Raw genomic sequence first — 21,682 nt, 5'->3', positions numbered from 1 at the left:
TTTATATACCTAAATCTGAGTAAAAAAAGGTGTTTCTATTTCTTTTTGGTTGAAAAAATGTTTCTATTTGAACCCCATATTTGTGTAATTTGGTTACTCCTGACAATTTGAAAGCTTATGTACATTTTTCTGGGAGAGCCAATAAAGAAATTTGGGCCCCGTTTGGTTCATTGAATGAATTTAAGGGAAAATCATTTCCTATGTCATTCCCCGTTTGGCAATGCCCGGAAAGTAACCGGAAAATATCCATCTTTTTCCTTTCCCATGTTTGTTTTGAGTAGGAATGGAAAACAAAGTTTGTATAAATTTTTAATTATACCCATATTAAATCAAATAAAAAAATGCATTTAATGAGATATTGTAATTCTAAATTGTTAATGGGGATAAAATGGTCATTAAAAAATGTATTTAATGTTAGCTCATTTTCCCAAACTTTCTCATGAGGAGGGAAAACAAAACCCATGTTGGGAGGATGGCTTCACTTTCCCCTCTCCTTTTCCATGAGCCAGACAACGATTTCCTATACTTAGACTTACCAAACATGGGAAAACAATTAATTTCTCATTCCCAAGTCTCCTTTCCCATGAACCAAACGGGAGAGGAAAAAACAACTTGGATGTTGTAAAGAAAGTGGTGGAACTCACATAAATAAAAAAAAAAAGAAATAATATTCAAAAAGCTTAATGATGATATTGGAAGCCATCCAATTTGCCTATAAATAGGCTTCCCATTGCTTAGCAAAACACACCAAAAAGAGAAGAGATGAAAGAAAGGAAGAGAAGAAAGGAAGAGTGAGAGGAAACAAAAGAGAGTGAGTTCTATCTGAGAGGAAATTCTGTCAGTGTAAACATCACAAGAACTAATACAATTCTACTCCCAATATTCAATGGTACTTTTCATACTCTGATTAGTTTATTTTTATAATACGTTATCAGTACGATAGTCTCTCCTCTTTACTTCTAAATTTTCCCAGCTCAACACTATGTGGTTATTTCTCTGTCTCCTCTCACTTTACTACTATGGCAACATGCAAACTTTTTTGTTTTTTGTTTGTTTGTTTGTTTGTTTGTTTTTTTTTTTTGTATTATCACAATTTTTATGTTGCTTCATCCATGTTTATTTAATTTATTTTTTCGTACTGTAATTTAGAATGATGCGGTTTTATACCCCATCCTGTTATTTTATGGTAGTGTAATTTCATTACCCATCACGTTGTAACACATATTATCGTAATAAAAATGATGGCGTGATCTTAAAACCCGTCTTATTATCCCTTGAATATGTTGGCGAGTCCTTATTTAGTTAGAATTTTGGTTCCTTATTTAGTTAGAATTTTGGTTACTTACCAATTATTATTTAGTCCTACTGTAATAGAAATTTATTTCCTATTGTAATTTAGATATATCTCCTATTTTATTTAGGGTTAACACATCTTGTACTTATATAAATACCTCCATGTTGGGGAAGAATAATAATATGAGCAAATATGAGCATTACTGAATATTTGCCCTACTTTGTTTGACTTGGTATCGGAGCCAGGTTTTCTTGTGACCCGTGCTTGCCCTACTCACGTACAGAAGAATTAATACTTGGTCAAAACTCCTAAAGAGTTCAAGAAATATTTGTCTCGGCCTAAAGAGCAAGCATTATGCAACGAGATTCTTGTTTATACTAAGAAAGTATTGAAGCACTTTCATGTGGATTATTCGTTAGACACTTAAATGATTTTCTGGAAGTATACTAGACCATACATTATATTTTTCAGATGGAGCTCAACTCCATCACCACCACTTTGGGATTATTGAGACATATTTGATGCTATCTCGACATAAAATCATATACGGGTACGTTCTTTTCAACTAAACTTACAAATAGTCCAGGTTTTGTTTGATTCGCGGACTATGGAAATTTCCATGAATTACATAGAGATAGCTTACTGAAAATATATTTGCTTACTCAAGTACATGAAATGTTGATGGCTACATCATTCACTCAGTCCGAAAGATCTTCCCTCTAGAAGGATAGTCATGAAGATATCAGGGAGAGATATTCTTCACGGGGAGCATCCAACAATATTACAAGATTGACTCACAGAAGCAATGTCAACTATGACATTCAGAAAGATGATCAACAGTATGGCTTAAAAGATATTTTGCCAAGCATTAGGGGGAGAGTGTTGTCAATAAAGATCTTCACACAATGTACTCATTTTCCTTCATCCAAGTTTTTATCCCACTGATTTTTCCTGGCAAGGTTTTAACGAGGTAGTGTCACACATATGTCAATGTACACATAATTTTATGCTACACATGGTTATGTACTATTTTTCCCTTCGACCAGTTTTTTGTCCCATTGGATTTTATTGGCAAGGTTTTTAATGAGACATATTTCATACATTGTGGTCTTCAAGGGGGAGTGTTGTAAAGAAAATGGTGGAGCCCACATAAAGAAAAGAATGAAATAATATTAAAAAAAGGTTAATGATGATGTTGGAAGCCATCCAATTTACCTATAAATACGCTTCCCATTGCTTAGCAAAACACACCAACGGAGAAGAGAGGAAAGAAAGGAAGAGAAGAAAGGAAGAGTGAGATGAAATACGAGAGATTGAAATCTGAGTGTTAGTGAGTTCTATCTGAGAGAATTATGTCAGTGTAAACACCAGAAGAGCAAATATAATTATACTCCCAATATTCTGTGGTACTTTTCATTCTCTGATTATTTTGTTTTTAGGGTAAATTACTCAAATGGTCCTCAAACTTATACTCGATTTAAATTTTGGTCCCTCAATTAAATTATTCGTTCAAATGGTCCATCAACTCTATATTATTCGCTCCATTAGTCCTACCGTTACATTCTGTCAATATTTCTATTACATATGAGGGCAAATTGGTCATTATTTACACTAAAATTAGGTTAAATCTAATAGAAAATTAGACGGTAGGACCACTAGAGCGAATAATATAGAGTTGATGGACAATTTGCACGAATAATTTAGTTAAGGAACCAAAATATAAATCAGGTATAAATTTGAGGACCATTTGAGTAATTTACCCTTAAAATATATATATATATATATATATATATATATATACAGTCCTGATCTCTTGGACCCCTGTAGTCCAAGAGATTTATGGTCACTCGCTGTTGGATGTAAATTCAACGGTTCACTCATTTATGACTTGAATCGGGTAATAATCATTTATGTCATATTGCATTTATATATATCATTTTGAACCATTAGATTAATATCCAACGGTGGGTGACCACAATCTCTTGGACTCCTGTGGTCCAAGAGATCGGGACTGTATATATATATATATAACAATATGTTATATACAGTCCCGATCTCTTGGACCACAGGAGTCCAAGAGATTGTGGTCACCCACCGTTAGATATTAATCCAATGGTTCAAAATGATATATATAAATGTAATATGACATAAATGATTATTACCCGATTCAAGTCAACCGTTGAATTTACATCCAACGGTGAGTGACCATAAATCTCTTGGACTACAAGGGTCCAAGAGATCAGGACTGATGTTATATAATCTAAAATTTGCCTAATGGTTGGTATCAAACCACCTCATGTGACAAAAGCTATTAAAAGTAGTAGTAAACAGGTTAAAGTGATTACTTTACGGCGAACACATTCCAAAACAGTCGTCCTCTTTGGCAAAGGGATCTTCTTCCATCTGTTGTTAAGAAGATGCTGAAGTCATGGTTTCACCATCCAAGTCCAATAATTGAAGAATTTTCTTTTTCAGCTCTTCTTTAGACGAGGAGCTTGTTTTATAAATTACAGCTTTCATCTTCTGAGAAAGATCGGATTCACTGACCACAGAGAGAGGAAATGGAGCGTCGCTTGCCAATTCTTCCAGAATTAATCAGCTGAAAGTAAAGGATTTCAATTTCAGTTGGGTAATACAAAGACGAGCTGGACTCTATCTATAATGGAATCGAGCTGGACTGTATCTATAATGGAATCTTCTGTGCAAGGGTGTTGCAACATTACTTGGGAGTGCAAATTTGGATGACTTAGGCATAAGGATTATTATGATCCTGAAGGGTAAGAAAGGTCGCAGAGTGTGACACTCTTCGATGGTATGGCCCGCGTATCACACACTCATCCACATGATCCCGATCTTCTGGGACCATAGAAAGGCACTTATACAAAACCTCTGCATCTTTGAAATATTTCTTTCTATTCTGCCAAAAATCAGATTCAGAATATTTTCACACGGCAACTACACTTGCATTAATGAAACAATAATTACATTTATAAGGCACCTGAGAACTCAACGGAAAACATCAAGTAACTAGAAAATAAGCTAGATATCATGGTTAGAGGTCTTGTAAGCATACTAGCAAGTTAATGGTCAAGGTTCTTCGTTGTAATAGGCATAATGTGGTGGGTAGGTTGAATGATACTCATAACTGGGAGGAGAGTTTGAATTATAGACGTATTGGGGTGGAGATGATTGATAATGGGCATACTGGGGAGGAGACGGAGGTGTCTGATGGACGTAATGGGGCGGAGAGGGGGAACTGAGTTCGCTTGTTATGGGAGTGGCAGCATGAGTTTGATGCTTGTCTATTCTGACTTCAACCAACTCCTGTTCCTCGAATGACCGGAAAATGGGGTGCAAGTAGGCGTCGGCCAAGTATGACTTCAAATTTAGGTCAGGTTCCGCAGTTCGCTCCATTGTGTCTTTTGCCATTGCTTCCTGAGGAAGTAACAAGGAAATAATTTCCATCAGAAATTTGAAGAGAAAAATTACATGCTCCTGTGAAGTTGTATTACAGTCAAATGACCTCTAAGAAAGTTTGTAGCTCATAGCATACAGATCCAGCACAAGAATGGTACACTAACAATATCAATTCAACTTACGCACATCAGAAGGGACCTTGATTAAATAAGTCATAGCTTCGACCATAAAGTGCATTGCAAACATCTGACTTGGTCACACAAACAAATAACCAACGGAGACTGTAGAAATTATAAAATTAGGGCATTTTCCATTGCCTAACACTGAAGAATTGATTAGACTGAGGAATATAAAGAGAACCTCGACTGTATCAGCAAAAGCTTCAACCATACAGTACCTTGTATTGTGTAGATTGGTTACATTGACTTTGGTTAACCTTTTGCTAACATCCAAGAATAGAGACTAGTAGAGTATGTAGAAAGCCAATCCATGTTAGCAGTTAACCAGTTTGAAATGATACAAGGCCCTCCAAGATATAAATACCTTTAAATTGTTACAGAAATGTTAAATCAACTTACCAAAGGCCCATTCTGTAATATGAAGCCAATTTGTCACAAAGGGATATTTTATTCGTTAACATGAAAGGACCTATTTCAAATCCCCATCTAACACATATTAGAATCAATTTCTATCGAAAACTGGTAAGTAGGTAGCCAAATGTAATTACTCAAGCTAACTGTGCTTAAGGTTCAATTTAGGATATGCCAAAATGTGGTGCTAGTAGGCATCTTCATCACAACTTTCAATGGAATCCATTCCAATGTGTAAACAAGTTCTCACTTCTTCTGATTCATTTTAGGAAACAGTGCTGCTTATCCCGCCGATATTTTAATAGAATATTAATGATAAGTTTACAATTTTGTAAAATACCTCTAGGAACCACAAAATCGCTATCTTAAAAAAGTATTTGAATAGAAAGAAACTTATGATTGGACAGATAACAGAATTTAAGAAAACAATACATAGAATAGTCATACGTTTTGATGAATGGGAAAGAAAGGGAATAAGCTTGTAGGATGGGTAGCAACCAACTGGTATAAATGTTTAAGCTTTGGTGAGCTAATAGAATGAGGGTTTATGAAAGAAAAATAAATGGAGATAAGAGATGAGTGAGTGCATGGGATGACAATTTGGTGAGGGAAGATTGTTTAATTGGTGGGTGATTAAGTCATTATTTTGGGGTATTAAGTTAATAATGAGGGGTAGGAAGGGTGTTATTCATATCTTATAAAATTTTGTGGGCAGTGAGAAAATAAGGTGGGTGGGAAAATAAGACAGGTGGGTGGGAATAGTAGCCAGGAACTGTATAAACCAAGTGTTGGGGAAAACAACCTTTTCAACATGCAACTCCAAATGTATGACAGTGGAAAGTTTGGAAACATGAGTACATTACTTTAAAAAATTGAATGCAATGGATCAAAAAATTGATTAAAAGTCCCAAGATTACCTCAAGTGGGTACTCTCTGAATGCAGGTTCAAAACGATACTTGCAGTACTTGTGGAATGATAATGTTAATATGGGTAGAACAACAAGAAATGGAGTTGAATTAGCAGCCTTTTTTGTGCTTAGCAAACCCATCAAAAGTAGTTGAGATATCACTAAGCTTGCTATAATGCGGCTATGGACCTGTGGCCAAAATGCAGCAGCACTTTCATAGTGTTGATTGTACACATTGATTATCTGCAGGAGAAATAGAGAACAGATTACATAGAGAAACTAATAAGACCAAATATACAATTGTTACAGTTGTGATCCAAGAGGAAGTTTCATAGACATCTAATGGCTTTTCTTTCCGTGTTCACCATATCCGCAACCACTAGTGCTATTTGTAAAAATAGAAATAAAAATAAAAATCTCAATTTATTGATATTTTTATTTCATTTAGATTGAGATGAAAATTGAATTTTTTTTTTTTTTAATCTTGGATTAGCCATGACAAGTTTACAACCAGTTGCTTCTGAATTTAGGGACACGATGCAAAGTCATCCTTTGGCCCTTTTATCTTATGTTAATGCATTATTATACTTGAGTTTCCAAATGTTCTTCAAGACATATGCAAAATGTAATTAGTAAACTGACCTGATGACGGTAGACTAAGTATGCAAGGGCAAAGAAGACTAGTATGAAAGGAAGCAGGATTGGGGTAACCACAGCGTACACAATACCCAGAAGGAAGTAAAGTTGAAGACTCGGGAGAGTCTCTGGAAAATCCACACTCCCAGGGTCCATTGCCTTCACTCTATCTCTTTCCGTTTTTACCAAAAACATGTTCTTCAGATGAAATATAACTAATGGTTTTAAACGGAGAATCTCACCAGCAACTGCAGCCCACCCATCAACCATTATATATGTAATAAAGAAGGTAGCCTTCGTTGGTATAGAAACTCCAATGGTTCTTGGAATCCTATTGAAAATAAAAACAAGGTTCATTAAAAGTGCATGTTTATCAAGCTCTATAGAAAGTGAGATATATTTCTGGTATTGATAATATTTAGTAAAAATATTTTTACAAATATTAATGATTAGAATTTGGTCTATGTTCAAGATTAGCTTTTGGTTAATACAAGGATTTCAGTGGATGGATTTTTATCAGCAGTAGTTGTAATTAGAGGGATTTATCATTTACAACATACAGAAATATAAGATTAGTTATTGACAGTACAAGAAATTCACTTGAAAGCATGAAAAAAAGTGAGCATGATAATCATGGATGTTTGGAGCCTTTTGTATTGTCAAATTCCATTTTCTAATATCAAACATAGAGACCAGATAGAGATGGAATATTACTGGGTAGGAGATTGGTGAAGGAAAGCATGCAGTTGCTGAAAAGCTGTTCCAGTCACTATGCTTCCCAAGAATACGTTGACTAACATGAAGTAATAGTATTTTGCTGCTGTTTTCCGTTCAAGGGTTGATAATGCTATATGCCCCTCAATTTTCGACATGATCATTAATACAGTTGGGAGAATGTACAAAAATATCTTGAGGGCAAGGCCAGGAAGAAAGCCCTGTAGAAATGACTTGATGAATTTCCTGTGAAAAATAATTACATTAATTATTGGTAAGTAAGAACCAAATATTTGAAAACCATATGACATAACAAAACAAAATAAACCATCAATCGCAGCTGCTGGAGGACATATGAAAGGGTCAAAAGCCATGTCACAGAGGTCAAGCCTCTTTTTTCTTATAAAAAAACCAAGTTGTATTATAACTTCATGCAAATACAGATGCGATGGAAAAGATGTCCACTCAGAAGGTTGTACAAATACAAAATAACAATAGTATCTCTAAGTTGAAGCAAATACTTGAAGTTTCAATGAAACAAGGACTAATTTGATTGTAAATGCCACGTAAATAAGTACAAGAAAATGCTTTTACCATGAATTATTAGAATAATCAAAGACGTGAAAGTAATTATTTACAGAATTTTCGGTTTTTACATAATTAATGAGAAACATTTGAATGCAAAAGTATTATCTGAGAGAGAGAGAGAGAGAGAGAGAGAGAGAGAGGAATATGCTCTTGCGTTTATTCAATAATGATGAAACTACCAAAAAGCATAAGCATCAGATTTTAATGTATTAAGAAAGCAAGCAGGTATGGAAATAATATTGTTTTATAGTTCATCTGAGCTCATTGGTTAAAAAAGGATGATGAACTTTAAGGACTCTATGGCAAGATGAACAATTGTCATATATAAAAGTAAAGAAACCAAAGAGACGAGATCTATGTACATATTATTCAATCGTTCTATTAAAAAATACAAATTATGGTAAGGTTTATTATAATTCTATCATCCTTTATTGAAGAGGAGCGACCTTTCTAGAAGCAAGCAAACAGCAATATTACAAGTTTCTCAATATAATGAATATATAAGACCTTGGGACTTGATGGAAAGAAGAACTAGCTGGCATGAAACATAAAGCAAATTAGTTTAAGTACTATGGTAAATGTTATTTAACAATACTATCCAACAAACCTTATAATAAGGTAGGTTTACTTACAATTCTATAACCGGCCTGAGAAAAGGAGCAACTCTTTCCAGGCCTTCTAAATTTGCAAGCGATTGCACAAAGGCTATGGGTATCATGTAGAAGAACACCAAAGCAAACACTGAAAGCGTTATTACAAGTTTTCGGATGCTTAAAGAAACAAAAGGTATAGCCAAGTTACGCCAATAAACATCCCTGGGTTCTGGGGCCCAATTTGTCAACCATAGAGTGGGATTCTTGCTCTGCTGTGTCTGTGCACAAACAGCCGCACCCCAGCGTGAATCAAAAGATACAAAAGCAACCGGCAAAATAGACTTGGGGTCTTTGAGAATCTTTTGTTGTTCCAGTGTCATCTAAACATACAACACAAGAATGGAATATAATGCCCATTAATTCATGCATTTATATATATATATATATATATATATTTATGAGAGAGAGAGAGAGAGAGAGAGAGAGAGAGAGAGAGAGGTAATCCAAATGAAAATATAGATCCCACTACACAGCAAAACCTAACCCAAAAGAAGAAATGCCCCACCCTAAAGAAGATAGATAAAGAAAACTGAAAAATGGTAGCTTATAAAATAAAAAGTACAAGATTATCAATTTTAATCATAACTTACTATTTTATCAAATTGCTTTATCTGTTGTTTGTAGTACTCGATGGAATCAACGCTTTCACCCCAAAGCCCCAAAAATCCTTTCTGAAAATTCAAAGAGTGTTAAATGATCAGCATCCAAGATGAAGAATTGCACTCAAACTGTTAAATAAGTACATGCCACATACATTTATTGTCTGCTAATGTCAAACAATATCATTAATGATTAAATTTGAAATGTTTGCTCAATTTAAGTACATATGAAAACACTACCTTGGTAGTTGGTTTTTTGTCTGGATGCCTTTCGAACTTGAGGAGGTTATAGTCTAGCCAATTTTGGAGCCTATCTCGCTTTCTTGCAAGTTTGGCAAATTTGTTTGCATTGTACACTGCCTGAATGAATAAAAGTCAATTACAAATAAAAACCAAAGAAAATACTTCCAGGTATTGTATATATTGTTCAGCAATCAAACTCCTTACTAGTGAGCTTATTTACCCACGAACAGAAAATTTTTAGTACCTGGTGACAAAGATAATTATTCGGGTGGTTCTTTTGAAAGAAGTGGTCCACAGTATCTGATACTGAGCGACCAGAGACGTGTGGTATACTCCTAACCACTACCTGAAAGAAATAAAAGAAATAGAAGGTGAAAATTATAGCATTAACCTTGAAGTATAAAGAGATTTCAAACAAAAAGTTAAGAATATATTCACTTTACCTGATCAAACTGTCAAATAAGAAAGAATTACAATAAAATAAAACATTACCACAATCAATATTTTTATTGTCGGTACAAGAACTTGATCAGAATATGAATCATGTGAGAAAAAGGATTTTAGATCCTGAAAAAGTTCAGACTATATTTTTCTAAGTAGCAGCAGTATTTATGTAAAATAATTTCCTGAGATGGAGTCTCTGAGGGCAAAGCAGGGATCAGGAACAGCAACACATATAGTCATGCAGGTTGCACTCCGTAAATTTATGACTGAAGATCATAAAGATTCATACAAGCACCTAATCACCCCTAGAAATAGAACCACACTCTAAGGAGGTAGAAATGCAAGCAAACTGAAAGAAGGTGACTGTTCCTCCTCAACGAAAAACATGCTTAGTGGTTTACACAATTATGCGGTAATTGATGATTTTACTCACTGTGAACTGTTCTGCACGCCTGCGTTGAGAAGCTAAGAATTGTAACCTCATTGATGCTACATAGTCATACTCCTTGTATAACATGTAACAAGTCCAGAGTGTGAACAAGTATTCCAATCCTATGTGGAAAAAAAACCTGAAATTTATAGATTTCAATTCTTAAGTAAAATCTGCATTCGTATATGATAAAATTGAATACAACTGCAAATGATTAAAATAAACAAAACAAAACAAAAACAAAAATATAGTGGCAGATACCAGATCTTTAATTTCAAGATACAATTCTAATTCTCCCCCCTTCCCCCCCTAAATATGCTTGAAATTATTGTCTTGAACTATTACTCTTTCTTTCTTTTTTTCTTTTTCTTTTTTTATTGATTTTACATGTGTCACAGTACACCCATGGATGATATGTATAATAATGAAATCCCTTGACTAGAAAACACTCTAGTACTTGCTTATTTAACAAATACTTGGAATAACTTATGGTTGGTGAAACTAGAATTAATATCGCTCCTATTATATTAGTGGGTCAATCTATTTTTACTGGATTAATAGAATCACAACTTCAACTGTCCAAATAAACAAAGAACTATCCAACCGAAAGGAATTTTAGGCATGTTTTAATGTTAAATTCAATATAATAATCCAGGCACAACAATATTCTTCTCATCTATGTGCTATCATCAGTAAGTAAATAATTACTGGACGTATGGGTTGAACATGAAAAAATAAAAAGGTGAGTCATAACAATGGTGTTATTTTGACCTTCATTTACTCATTAATATCAAGAATGTCATCTTTTTTATGCATAATTTAAGAGAAGATTAAAGAGAAGTCAATACTGCTCCTCATACGTTAATCAGTTATCAAGCCTGAATATTTGTAAAAGTGTAAAAGAGTTAGAGAGTTACCTTATGGATTTAGGGCGCACATTTGATATAGAGAGCTTATCAATGTCACTCAAAACTAATTCTTTCCTTAGGAAAAATAATGTTCCACTTGATACATTGACTGGAATGAGAATAAGGAGTGCTAGGACTGCCATTGGAACAAAAATCTTCAAGCTACAAGTACAAGGTTGGAAAAAAAAAAGGTTCAGTTATGTATCGATAATAAATATATATACATATATATATATTTAAACGAATAATAATAATAAGAACTCTTTGGGGTTGCAGGATCAGGCAGTGTTTTGGGTCATATGGATGGAGCAAAATAGAATGCTTTTTTAGGATTATTCAAGGGTGTGTGTGGATGAACTTATGGATTGAGTTATTTTTACTCAGCAGTTTGGACCAAAAGTTTAAAAGGACCGAGCCTTATTACAATGTAATGACAGTTATTCCAAAGAGAGCTTAATAGAGTAGTGAAAGTAGTTCTTAGAAAACAATTATACTGTACGACAAACAAAACACATCGCGTCTGCATTGAGTTTATATAGTGGCTTGTCAACACTGCATAGTTTAGCATTCAAACACTGAGCAAGCTATCAATGGACAAGTAGCAACTAGAAACTAGCAAGTCTTATAAAGATGTGCTTACACCTCCAAAGTACCAGGATAGATTATGAAATGCAGTTCTATTGAAACATATTGGTATATGTTTGCTCATTTGATGGTTCAATTAAGTCTAAGTTGGCTTAAACAAAGCTGAAAAGGCAAAAAGTCAACACCAAGTATATTCTCTGAAGTCGAAAAACTACTAAAGCATCGAGAGATAGAATTGCTCACAGAATTAACAAATGAGGCTTTAGAATACTTTTTTATTTGAAAGACAAAATGGAATTGTTTGAACAATACAAATTTTGTGAGTCTGGATGCTAACACAAGTGACACTGAAAGCCAATCCGCACAAATAAACACACACAGATTTACATTCCGAAGTTTTTAAAATAAAAAATAGTAGTCTAATGTGAAGACCAACTAATGTTGAAGGCGAAATATTGTAACCCATAGATTATCATGGCAAACAATTAATTAATTCTAAATAAAAAATTGAGCCTACCATGTGCATAATTCCTAAGAACAGAATGGGAAATTCAAGTTTTTCAAGTCCAATTTCTGTATTCTTTTAATCCAGAGAAAAATATATATAACTCTAACCAAAAGAGTCAAAAAGTATTTATTTTCCATCCCGTAGATATTTTCGCTAGAAACAAAGAACACCCAGAGTCAAAATCATGTAATATTAACAGCAAAAAGAAGGGAAAATGATGATTATATGAAAACAACAGGGGAACAGAAATACAAAAATAAAAATAAAAAATTCTCGTCCAAGTCAAACTTAGCAGTGACCGGCAATTTCACCTAAAATTTATTTAAAACAACTCAAACAAAACCCATGTAATAATATCACTTAAAATTCCAAAACTTTCTAACAAAACAAGCAAACCAAGAACCCAAATAAATAAATAAAAGTTGAAAAATTGAAATTCAAGGGAAAAAGTGAAGTTACCCGAGAATGTAAATTCTGAGAAAAACAGCAGAGTCAAGGCCAGCATGGTTGATAATCTCAGACTCACTCATTTTCATGGCCTGAGGCATCCAATTCAAAAAAGTGAGGTAAGTCTTGAAGTTGAGATTTACAAACTTGCCCACAAAGTTGCCAGAGCCCCTTGGGCTGCTCCTGGAGCCATTAATGTACCATTTGGGAAAATAGACCCTGTCATTGACAGGTTGAATTCTAAGAAAAGCAAAGGCCAAAAGGAAAGCTATGGCACTCAGTATATTGATCAATGCTGAGACCCCAATATCACTCAGAGTTGCCATGGAAGAAACCCAGACGAAGAATCAGCTAGAATTTGGAGAGAGAGAGAAGATAAGGAGGAAAGTGGAGGAAGAAAAGTGAAGGTGAAGTAACAGACTGGACTGGAAGATAGAGGAAGAAAGAGGGAAAAGAATATAATCACTTCACTTTTGTACAATATTTTATTGTATGAGAGTGGGTTTGCAAATGCGTCTCGTGATCTGTTAAGGAGCCTTAAAAAGGTGGATGTTTATGTCGCAAAACAACAATTTATATTCTTCTCAAAAACACTTTTGCCGTTTTTGCCTTTTTGTTTTTTTTTGACGAAAGAAGACTTTTTACTTACAAATAATGGAAATGATTTTCATTCATAGATTCCCTTAAGTTTACTTGCATATAAGAAATCATTAATATATGATTTCACTTAAGATCCTAATCAAATAAACCAATGAATGACGATTGGATTGCTACCATCTTCTCGTTGATTTGATTTTTATTCCTTATTTATCCTATTTTATATATTTTTACTAGTAAATAAATATGAATGGAAGAAAATTTATCAAAGAGGATCAACACTAAATAGCGAGAGTGAGAATTTTACCTAATTGATTGGCTCATTCGTTTAAGAAATCATGACACATACAAACACACAAATTATCAAAGGGTGAGAAAGATCATGCGACCATAGTGGACCTTAATTGGCTCCGCACATGATTACCAGACAGACTAGTTAGTTTCACTTTTGTTTTAATTATTGTTGGTTGTGGTTTTTGGCTCTTTTGGGTGGTGCGTTTTGTTTGTTTTTAATTTAAAGTTCCCATGACTGGTTTGTTGCATGTGAAAGCGTGACTGGGTGACGTAGCTGACTACTTGAGCGTTTTGGGATGAGAGAAGAGAGAGACGTAAGGCTGGCTGTTGCTTTGTTCGTGTATGTATGTTGTGTCGTGTTTGGCATCAATTTGTTTTATCAAATTATTGGTTTTGTTTGTTGTCAATGTTTTGCATTTAAACACAAATTAAATCATTAAAAAATGTCACTATTTTCTTTGTCTCTTTCAGTTCGACGTGTTATAAACAGCGGGAAAGCTGGATGCAATTATGGAATTAGCTATAGTTACGGCAAATAATCTGCTGTTTAATTTTTAAATATTATTTTTCATGTCCAAAGGAAAGGAAGGAACGTAAATTTTGTAATCGAATCCAATGGAATGAAAGGAAGGAAAGGAACACAAATTATGGTAACGCGTCACTTTTTTCGTTTAGTACAGCAACACCAAAAGTCCAAACAAACTTTTTTTCCGGGTAACCAGAAAGATATTGGGTTGTACAGCATGTCCCCACTCGAGTTTTGACTATGTTCATTTTTCGGTCCCTAATTTTGACTTTGTGTGCTATATACTAAGATGTAAAATCTACCTAAATCTACCTTAAGTATATAATGTAATTAGCCTTGCTTGTAGAGGAGGTCAGAATCTTGAAATAAGTATGTAATATTATTGAGAAAAGCGATATGAAAACCAAAAGAAAAGGATCTAATTAAGATTCACTTAAATGTCACGTCTCGATTGCATAGTCATGTGACAATGACACTTATCTTGAAAATCTTGAGAATACAACACTCGCTTGTCAGAGTATTATATTTTTCAAGATATGTTAAGCTCTTTTAGACTTTGAATGAGCCTTACTCTCAATACATAAGTAAAACAAAAACCACAAGTAAATGTAATTAAATACAAATAATACTATTTAAATCTAAAATTGAGGAGAAGCTCAAAAAAAAGAAGGGTGAACTTGGAAGAACAATTGTTACGAAGATGTAAAGAATATGAGAAATCTGCTGGGCAACTAAAGATCTAGGGTTTCGTTTATCTAACTTTTAAATTTTGGGTTGGGCTAAAGATATGTATCCATTTTTTTTTCATAAAATTTTGGGCCAGCTTTATGTAGAACCGCCACTATGCTAGTTGGACCAAAGTTTTCCAATGGCAGTGAAAATTTATAAACAGAACAGTTAAATTTAAAATAGGGTTAACTGGTGATTTACCTCCTGAATTTGTACCTAACTTTCAATTAACTCCCTCTCCTTTTTTTATTTATAAGAATATTAAGGATATAAATTTTTTTTCTCCAATTTCCCCATTACCGTCTAAATCCTCAACATTTCATCCAATTTTCAGTTAAATCATTTTTAAAAAATTATTTTTTTGGAAAAATATTTGAAGAAAAATAATAAAATTGACCCAAAAAAAGAAGAAGAAAAAGACACTGAACCAGCAACCCTATTGCCTCCTCCCCCGTCTCTATCTCCTCTAGCACATTAACCCCATCAACCCTAAATCCTCCCCCCTAGCATTTAACCCCATTTAACCTCACCTGATATGTACATTTTTGAAAGCCTGAGCTAATAATAGTAAGAGTAGAGAATGGTGGCTCTTGAAATTGATTTGTAGTCTACCAAACCTTTTGCCATGCGGACATTAGGGCGCCATGCCTTTTGTTTCTTTTCTCCTCATAGAAAATTGAAATATTCCCTCTCCCATCCCCAGCCCTTGCCCCTAAGACCGAGACCCATCCCATTTCCCAGCCTTGCCCCTCTTGCCGAGGCCCATCCCCCAGTCTAAGGGTGGCAACTTCGAACACGTCTTGATACACGACTCGAAACCCGTACGATAAAAAAAAGGTCAATTTCGGGTCAACTTGTTCTGACCCGTTTAATAAACAGGTGGGTTTCGGGTCAACCCACTAACCCATTTATAATACCTATCTACCCGTTTATTAAACGGGTCGTGTTAATCCGTGTACAACCCGCTAACCCGCTAAAAAATAAAGACAAATGGAGACTTCAACACACACACACACAAGAGGTTTCGAACCCCTACCATCCTCATTTCTCTCAAACATCTTATCTACCATGCTACAAACAACTTTGTGATTTTATGGTATGCCTTTTGATATTTATAATGTTTCTTTTTCTTTTATGTTTTCCTTTCTTTTCCGTCTCTCTTCTCCTTTTTTTTTTTTTTTCCTTCTTTCTTTTCCTTCTTTCTTCTTTCTCCTCTTTTTTTTTCTCTCTCTTTTCCCTTCCTCCTCTCTCCTTTTTTCCTTCTTTTTTTTCCTTCTCTTTAATTTTCTCTCATCTCTCTTTTTTCTTTCTTTCTTTCCTTCTCTCTTTTCTCTCTCTCTCTCTCTCTCTCTCTCTCTCTCTCTCTATTTTTTTTTCTTTCTTTTCCTTCTCTCTTCTCTCCTCACTCTATCTTTTTTTTCTTTCTTTTCCTTATATTTTGTCTACTCTCTCTGTTTTTTTTAATTTAAATTTGTTCGGTTGTGAGTTTTGTAACATGCATGTTATTCTTTATGAACCCGTTACACGACTCGAAACCCGCACGATAAAAGACGAGCCGAACTCGACACGACATGTTTATTAAATTGGTTGGGTTCAGGTTGAGCATTCTTGACACATTTATTATTCCGACACAACACGAACTCGACACGACACGACCGATTGCCAGCCCTACCCCAGCCCCATCCCCACGTGAGATCCACCCGTAGACCACCACCCAACGCCACCAGACAACCACCTCCATCCCCACACAATCCTACAAAAAGAGAGAGAGAGAGAGAGAGAGAGAGAGAGAGAGAGAGAGTTTCAATTTTTTGTTTTTTATTTTTAATGTACAAAATGACCATTTTGCCCTCATTTGTAACGGTAAATTGGATGAAATGTTGTGGATTTAGACGGAGGGGGGAAATTACTGAAAAAAAGAAGTTCATGTCCTTAATTTTCTAAAAAAAATATAGGATAGAGGGTAAATCAAAAGTTAGATACAAGTTCATGGGGCAAATCACCAGTTAACCTTTTAAAATATTTACATAATCAACAGTTACAAGTCTTTAGTTTTGCATGCAACTTTGTTCAAAATTTTCAAAACAGAATAAGTTCAAAAACTCAAGCCAATCAATAAAGATGCAAGCTAAGATCTCAAAAGGAGTTTTACAAAAACAAAAGGAAAAAGCTCAAAAGAATGCCATATGTCTAGGGTGACATAAGAAAGGTTTTCTTGACTTGTAAGTAATGTGGAGCAGGAACAAGGGTTGACAAATTTGTGTCATGGTTCCACAGACCTCTAGGTAGTAAAACATGTACGTAATCTACACCAAAATGTTCGGGTGAGTATCACATTCATTTATTTGCTGAGTAAGGGGAAAGTGTAGTGGAGGATCTAGGATTTTTACATGTTTTAGACAAAAATAATTCTGAAAAATTAAACAATAGTACTTTTATTAAAGGATTTTTAGTCTAGTTGCTTTCCTAGCCAAAAAATGAAAACTAAGTTTCATTTATTATTCCATCTTTACGGCCCTATATTAAAAAAAGCCATCAAATATGCACATTTTGAACTAATGTCTTAAGAATTTGGTTTGAATAGTACCAAAGTCATGAACCACGCAAGGAAAGACTGATATCTCACGTGGTGCAAATTTGTAATTTTTTTTTTTTTTGCTGCCACTGTAACTCAGGTTGACAGACAAGAACGCTTAAAAAAAAATGGAGGTAGAAAAATAGAGAGATCGTAGGTTGTGACACCGAGATACAAAATCATACAAAATCAAATTTATATACTTATGTATATCATAGACAGATCAAATTAAATTAAAATCGAATATTTGAATGGGTTGGGAGCAGCAATTTTCGTTTGTACTTCGTATCACTTCGATCTTTAATGCGTCTCTCCCTTTCTCTCCATTTTTCTATCTATTTGCTTTGTTTGTATTGCGTTCTCTTCAGTTCTTGGCAATAACGCACTGCATAGCAGCCTTGGATTTCATTGAGCCCTTCATCGAGCATTTGGGGTTCATGTCGGGGTCGCCCACCAAAGGAGCTTCTAGGAGAATTTTCCAGTGTCCATGGGGTCAGGCGACCCCGTTTGTCCATTTATGCAGGCACCTAGCAAAAATTGAAGATAATTAGGTACATGTGGAAATATTTTATTTTAATTTTAAAAAAATAGTGCAATAAGTTGGAGTATATTTCCACATGTCCTATGCATATTGGATGGAACATTAGCTGGATGGTGTACCCAGAACAAACAAAAATTTCTCAAGAACTAGACATACCTTAACTAAGAGGTATCAAACGAGCCGTGTCGGGGTGAGCAAATTTGTTTAGAGTCAACCCAGTTAATAAACAGGTTGAGCCAAGCCCATCCATTTATGAAAACCATTAAGTCCGGCGCAAGCCCACAGCCCTAGCTCGAGACTGAGCTGGGCTCGTGTCGAGCTACTAAATGGACCAATATGGGCCCACACCAAGCTTGACTTATGTACTGCATTTTTTTTTTTTTTTTTTTTACAATTTCACTTCAATCCTTTTTTATAATTAGTATGTACTAACAAGATTTATTATTTGTTGTAAAATGAGGCCAAAGACTTTATTTAGAGTACATAAAAATAGAAAGGGCTACATTATTGTTCGGGTTTAAAAAACTGAAAAACAAAACATTGAATTTTAAAATGTATTATTAGAGAATAGAAAAAGACTTTAATTTAAAATATAAATATAATAATATTATGTATAATTTTCACTCAAAAAAATTTAATTTAATAAACAGGCTTTAAACGGGTCAACCCATTGGGCTTTGGGCCGGCACTGTCAGGCCAAAGACTTTATCTCGATTGACCATGGCCTGTTAGGCCAATTTACCTCATCCTGGCCCACTCAAAGATATGGGCTGTATCGTATCGGACCTTACTTATGTCGTGCTTGGGTCGGGCTAGTTTGTTTGACACCTCTAATTCCAAATAAGAATTTTTAGAAAACATTACATAAACCACTCACCTCGATAATGAGAACCCTTTAAAATCATTGGCAAGGGAACTCATCCACAAATCTCCACCAACACTCTTTCTCTATCTCTCTATTTCTCTCTCCATTTCTCATTTCTCATTTCTCATGTTAGAAACTATAAGGTTTTGCTCCTATTTATAGTGGTTATAGTCATAAGATAACTTGCAATCCTTAGAGAATAAACTTCAAATATTTAAACGGATAAGAACATCCAAGTTTATCCAAATAATAAATATCTTAACAAGATAAGATCATCCAAGTTATCCAAAGGATCATCCTTTTAAAATACGGTTCTTCATAGAGGAACATATCGTCAATGGTAATAGGGTGAACTGGGGCTGGGTATGTTGTTCCCATTCCGATCCCCGCTTTCATACCCATAATATTCAAATTGGAGATTCCTCATTCATTGGGAACAACTTTCCAGCCCCACGTCGTTACAAAAATTCCAAGAAAAAAATATATAAGTTAGAAACTATTTGACCATGGCAATAGACCAAATAAAAAATGTTGTTTTTTACTTATATTTTTTATTTATTATTTCATTCAAAAATAATAAAATAGGGAAAAATAAAGAGTTGTGAGACATAGTCAGAAGCCACTTCTGGCCAAAAAATAAATAACCCATATTCATATGGAAACCAATTAATATAGGGTAAAGTGCCGAAAACTCCCCTAAACTATAACGCTTGTCAAAATGTCCACCATAAATTATTTTTTCAGTCAATTTAGCCTTATAATAAATTTTATCACCAATTTAACACCTACCGCCAAGTTTCTACACTTCCATCCAATTTTCCGTCAATTATAAGGGTAAGTTTGTAATTTTACAAAGTACACTATAAAAAAAAAATTAAAAACAAACAAAACCCAGAGGCCTCAAGCTCTTCACCTGGCAATGGCTGCCCCTCCTCTCCCCTCCACGTGGCCTCATCTTCATGGTCCACGGCTACGGCAACGATATCAGTTGGACCTTCCAAGCCACCCCAATTTTCCTCGCCTAACAGGGTTTTGCCTGCTTCGCTCTCGACCTCAAAGACTGGCTAATCCCACAGCCTCAGGGCCTTCGTCCCCGGCGTCTATCTCGTGGTCCAATACTACCTCGCTTTCTTCACCCTGGTCAAGCAGTAAGAACCCAAATTTCTAAACGTCCTCTGTTTTCTCTACGACAAGTTCATGGGCGGCGCCATTTGCCTTCTGATCCACTTCACGGAGCTAAAAACTTTTCAAAGTGCAATTTTGGTGGCACCTATGTGTAAAATTTCTGATAAGGTGAAACCCAGGTGGCCAATTCTTTATTCTAAAGTTCATGGCCAGATTCTTTCCCAGCTTGGCCATTGTGCCCAACGCGGACCTCATGTACAAGTCTGTGAAGGTGGGTATATCTTCAAGTCCTCCTTCTTCTCCACCTCCGCTCCTGCTCTTTCACTGGAAAGACCTTACGGATGTGGGATTGCAGAGAGAGGGTCTGGGGGATGGGGTGGGGAAGACATTGATTGCTAGGGTTTTTAAATTATTTTTTGTTTGTTTAAGTTGCCTAAGCAACAAGAGGGAGATGGGAATCGAACAATGTCGAGGACAAGGTGAGAGAATCAGTATCAGATCCGGTGGACTCCATTCTTTTCTATCAGGGGAGGAAACCTTGTTTGATTTTCAACAGCTTTTCAAGCCAGAGTCGTCTTTTGAAACCTTTACCATTTTGCTTTTCAGTTTTTAAAGATTTAATTATTTGTAAAGGAAAGTTGGATGAAACTACAACGAAATTAACAGCATGGGCTAAATTGACCATTTAAAAGAGTATAATGGTTAAATTGGCTGAAAAAATAATCCATAGTGGACATTTAGACAAGTGTTATAGTTCATGGGGGTTTTCGGCAGTTTATCCATTAATATGGCATGTTCAAGTTGAGATTAGAATGTGTTCAAGTTGAGATTAGAATACCATCCTCACCTCCGGCCCGAACATTATTCTCGAAAATTTCTCCAATCAATCACCAAAATTCGATTTCAATCCTTCATATTCAATCCATTAAAGTATTTGCACCCATGCTCTTTGCCATGTTAAAAGGGGGGCATGGGTTGAAAAAAAGCAGCCACACCAAGGGCATAGCATACTAAGCAAAACCAACCATGGCAACTTGTGGGCTACATCAAAACCTAGAAAGCCCAAAGGCAAGACTAGCCCGAGCTGCTGCCTGAAGGCGTTGATGTCAGGCTAGCGTGAGCGAAGAAAATGTAAATTTTTGTTATCATTGGCGCATGCGCCATAAGCAAGGCGCACGCGTCATGCCTATCAAACACGCAACTAACGAACTGATGCCTTTTCTCCAACTGGCCAAAGCCACATGGCGCAATCTTAGGGCGTTTGATTCAATTTTTTTCTCCATCCAACGGCCATCAATTTTTGTATACTAAAAATTTAAAAAAAATTGGAAAAAAAAATCATGATTTAAAAAAAAAAATAAATACCTATTATTGTTCGTCACTTTCCATACCAAAACTTCATACAAATTCCTCTCCTCATATCATGTCTTTATTTTCTACTTCCTTATTCCATTTGTGTAAAATTA

The 21,682-nt window shown here is 35.1% G+C and overlaps 1 protein-coding gene and 1 pseudogene across 1 annotated transcript; one reads left to right on the top strand and one right to left on the bottom strand.

Moving 5' to 3' along the window:
- Window positions 1-4,184: 4,184 nt before the first annotated feature.
- Window positions 4,185-13,473, bottom strand: LOC117628533 (CSC1-like protein At1g32090). The gene is made up of 11 exons (XM_034361010.1): window positions 12,977-13,473; window positions 11,434-11,586; window positions 10,520-10,655; window positions 9,887-9,988; window positions 9,640-9,759; window positions 9,391-9,471; window positions 8,780-9,120; window positions 7,560-7,805; window positions 6,852-7,176; window positions 6,219-6,452; window positions 4,185-4,729 (listed from the first exon to the last, which is right to left on the bottom strand). Exons 1-11 carry the CDS (start codon window positions 13,288-13,290, stop codon window positions 4,382-4,384), a joined length of 2,400 nt encoding a protein of 799 aa, XP_034216901.1. The 5' UTR covers window positions 13,291-13,473; the 3' UTR covers window positions 4,185-4,381.
- Window positions 13,474-17,813: 4,340 nt separating this feature from the next.
- LOC117627542 lies at window positions 17,814-20,829 on the top strand (annotated as a pseudogene).
- The last annotated feature ends 853 nt before the right edge of the window (window positions 20,830-21,682 follow it).

The sequence above is a fragment of the Prunus dulcis genome, chromosome 5, assembly GCF_902201215.1.
Source record: "Prunus dulcis chromosome 5, ALMONDv2, whole genome shotgun sequence".
NCBI lineage: Eukaryota > Viridiplantae > Streptophyta > Magnoliopsida > Rosales > Rosaceae > Prunus > Prunus dulcis.
This window is presented reverse-complemented; position numbering and strand designations above follow the sequence as displayed.

Bases quoted from the DNA above. Each gene is read 5' to 3' on its own strand.
- LOC117628533 (XM_034361010.1), bottom strand. From the start codon at position 13,290: ATGGCAACTCTGAGTGATATTGGGGTCTCAGCATTGATCAATATACTG. The intron at 6,453-6,851 runs GTCAGTTTACTA...TTTCTCCTGCAG, and splicing joins ACTTAGTCTACCGTCATCAG to ATAATCAATGTGTACAATCA. The intron at 4,730-6,218 runs GTAATCTTGGGA...TTACTTCCTCAG, and splicing joins TCAGAGAGTACCCACTTGAG to GAAGCAATGGCAAAAGACAC.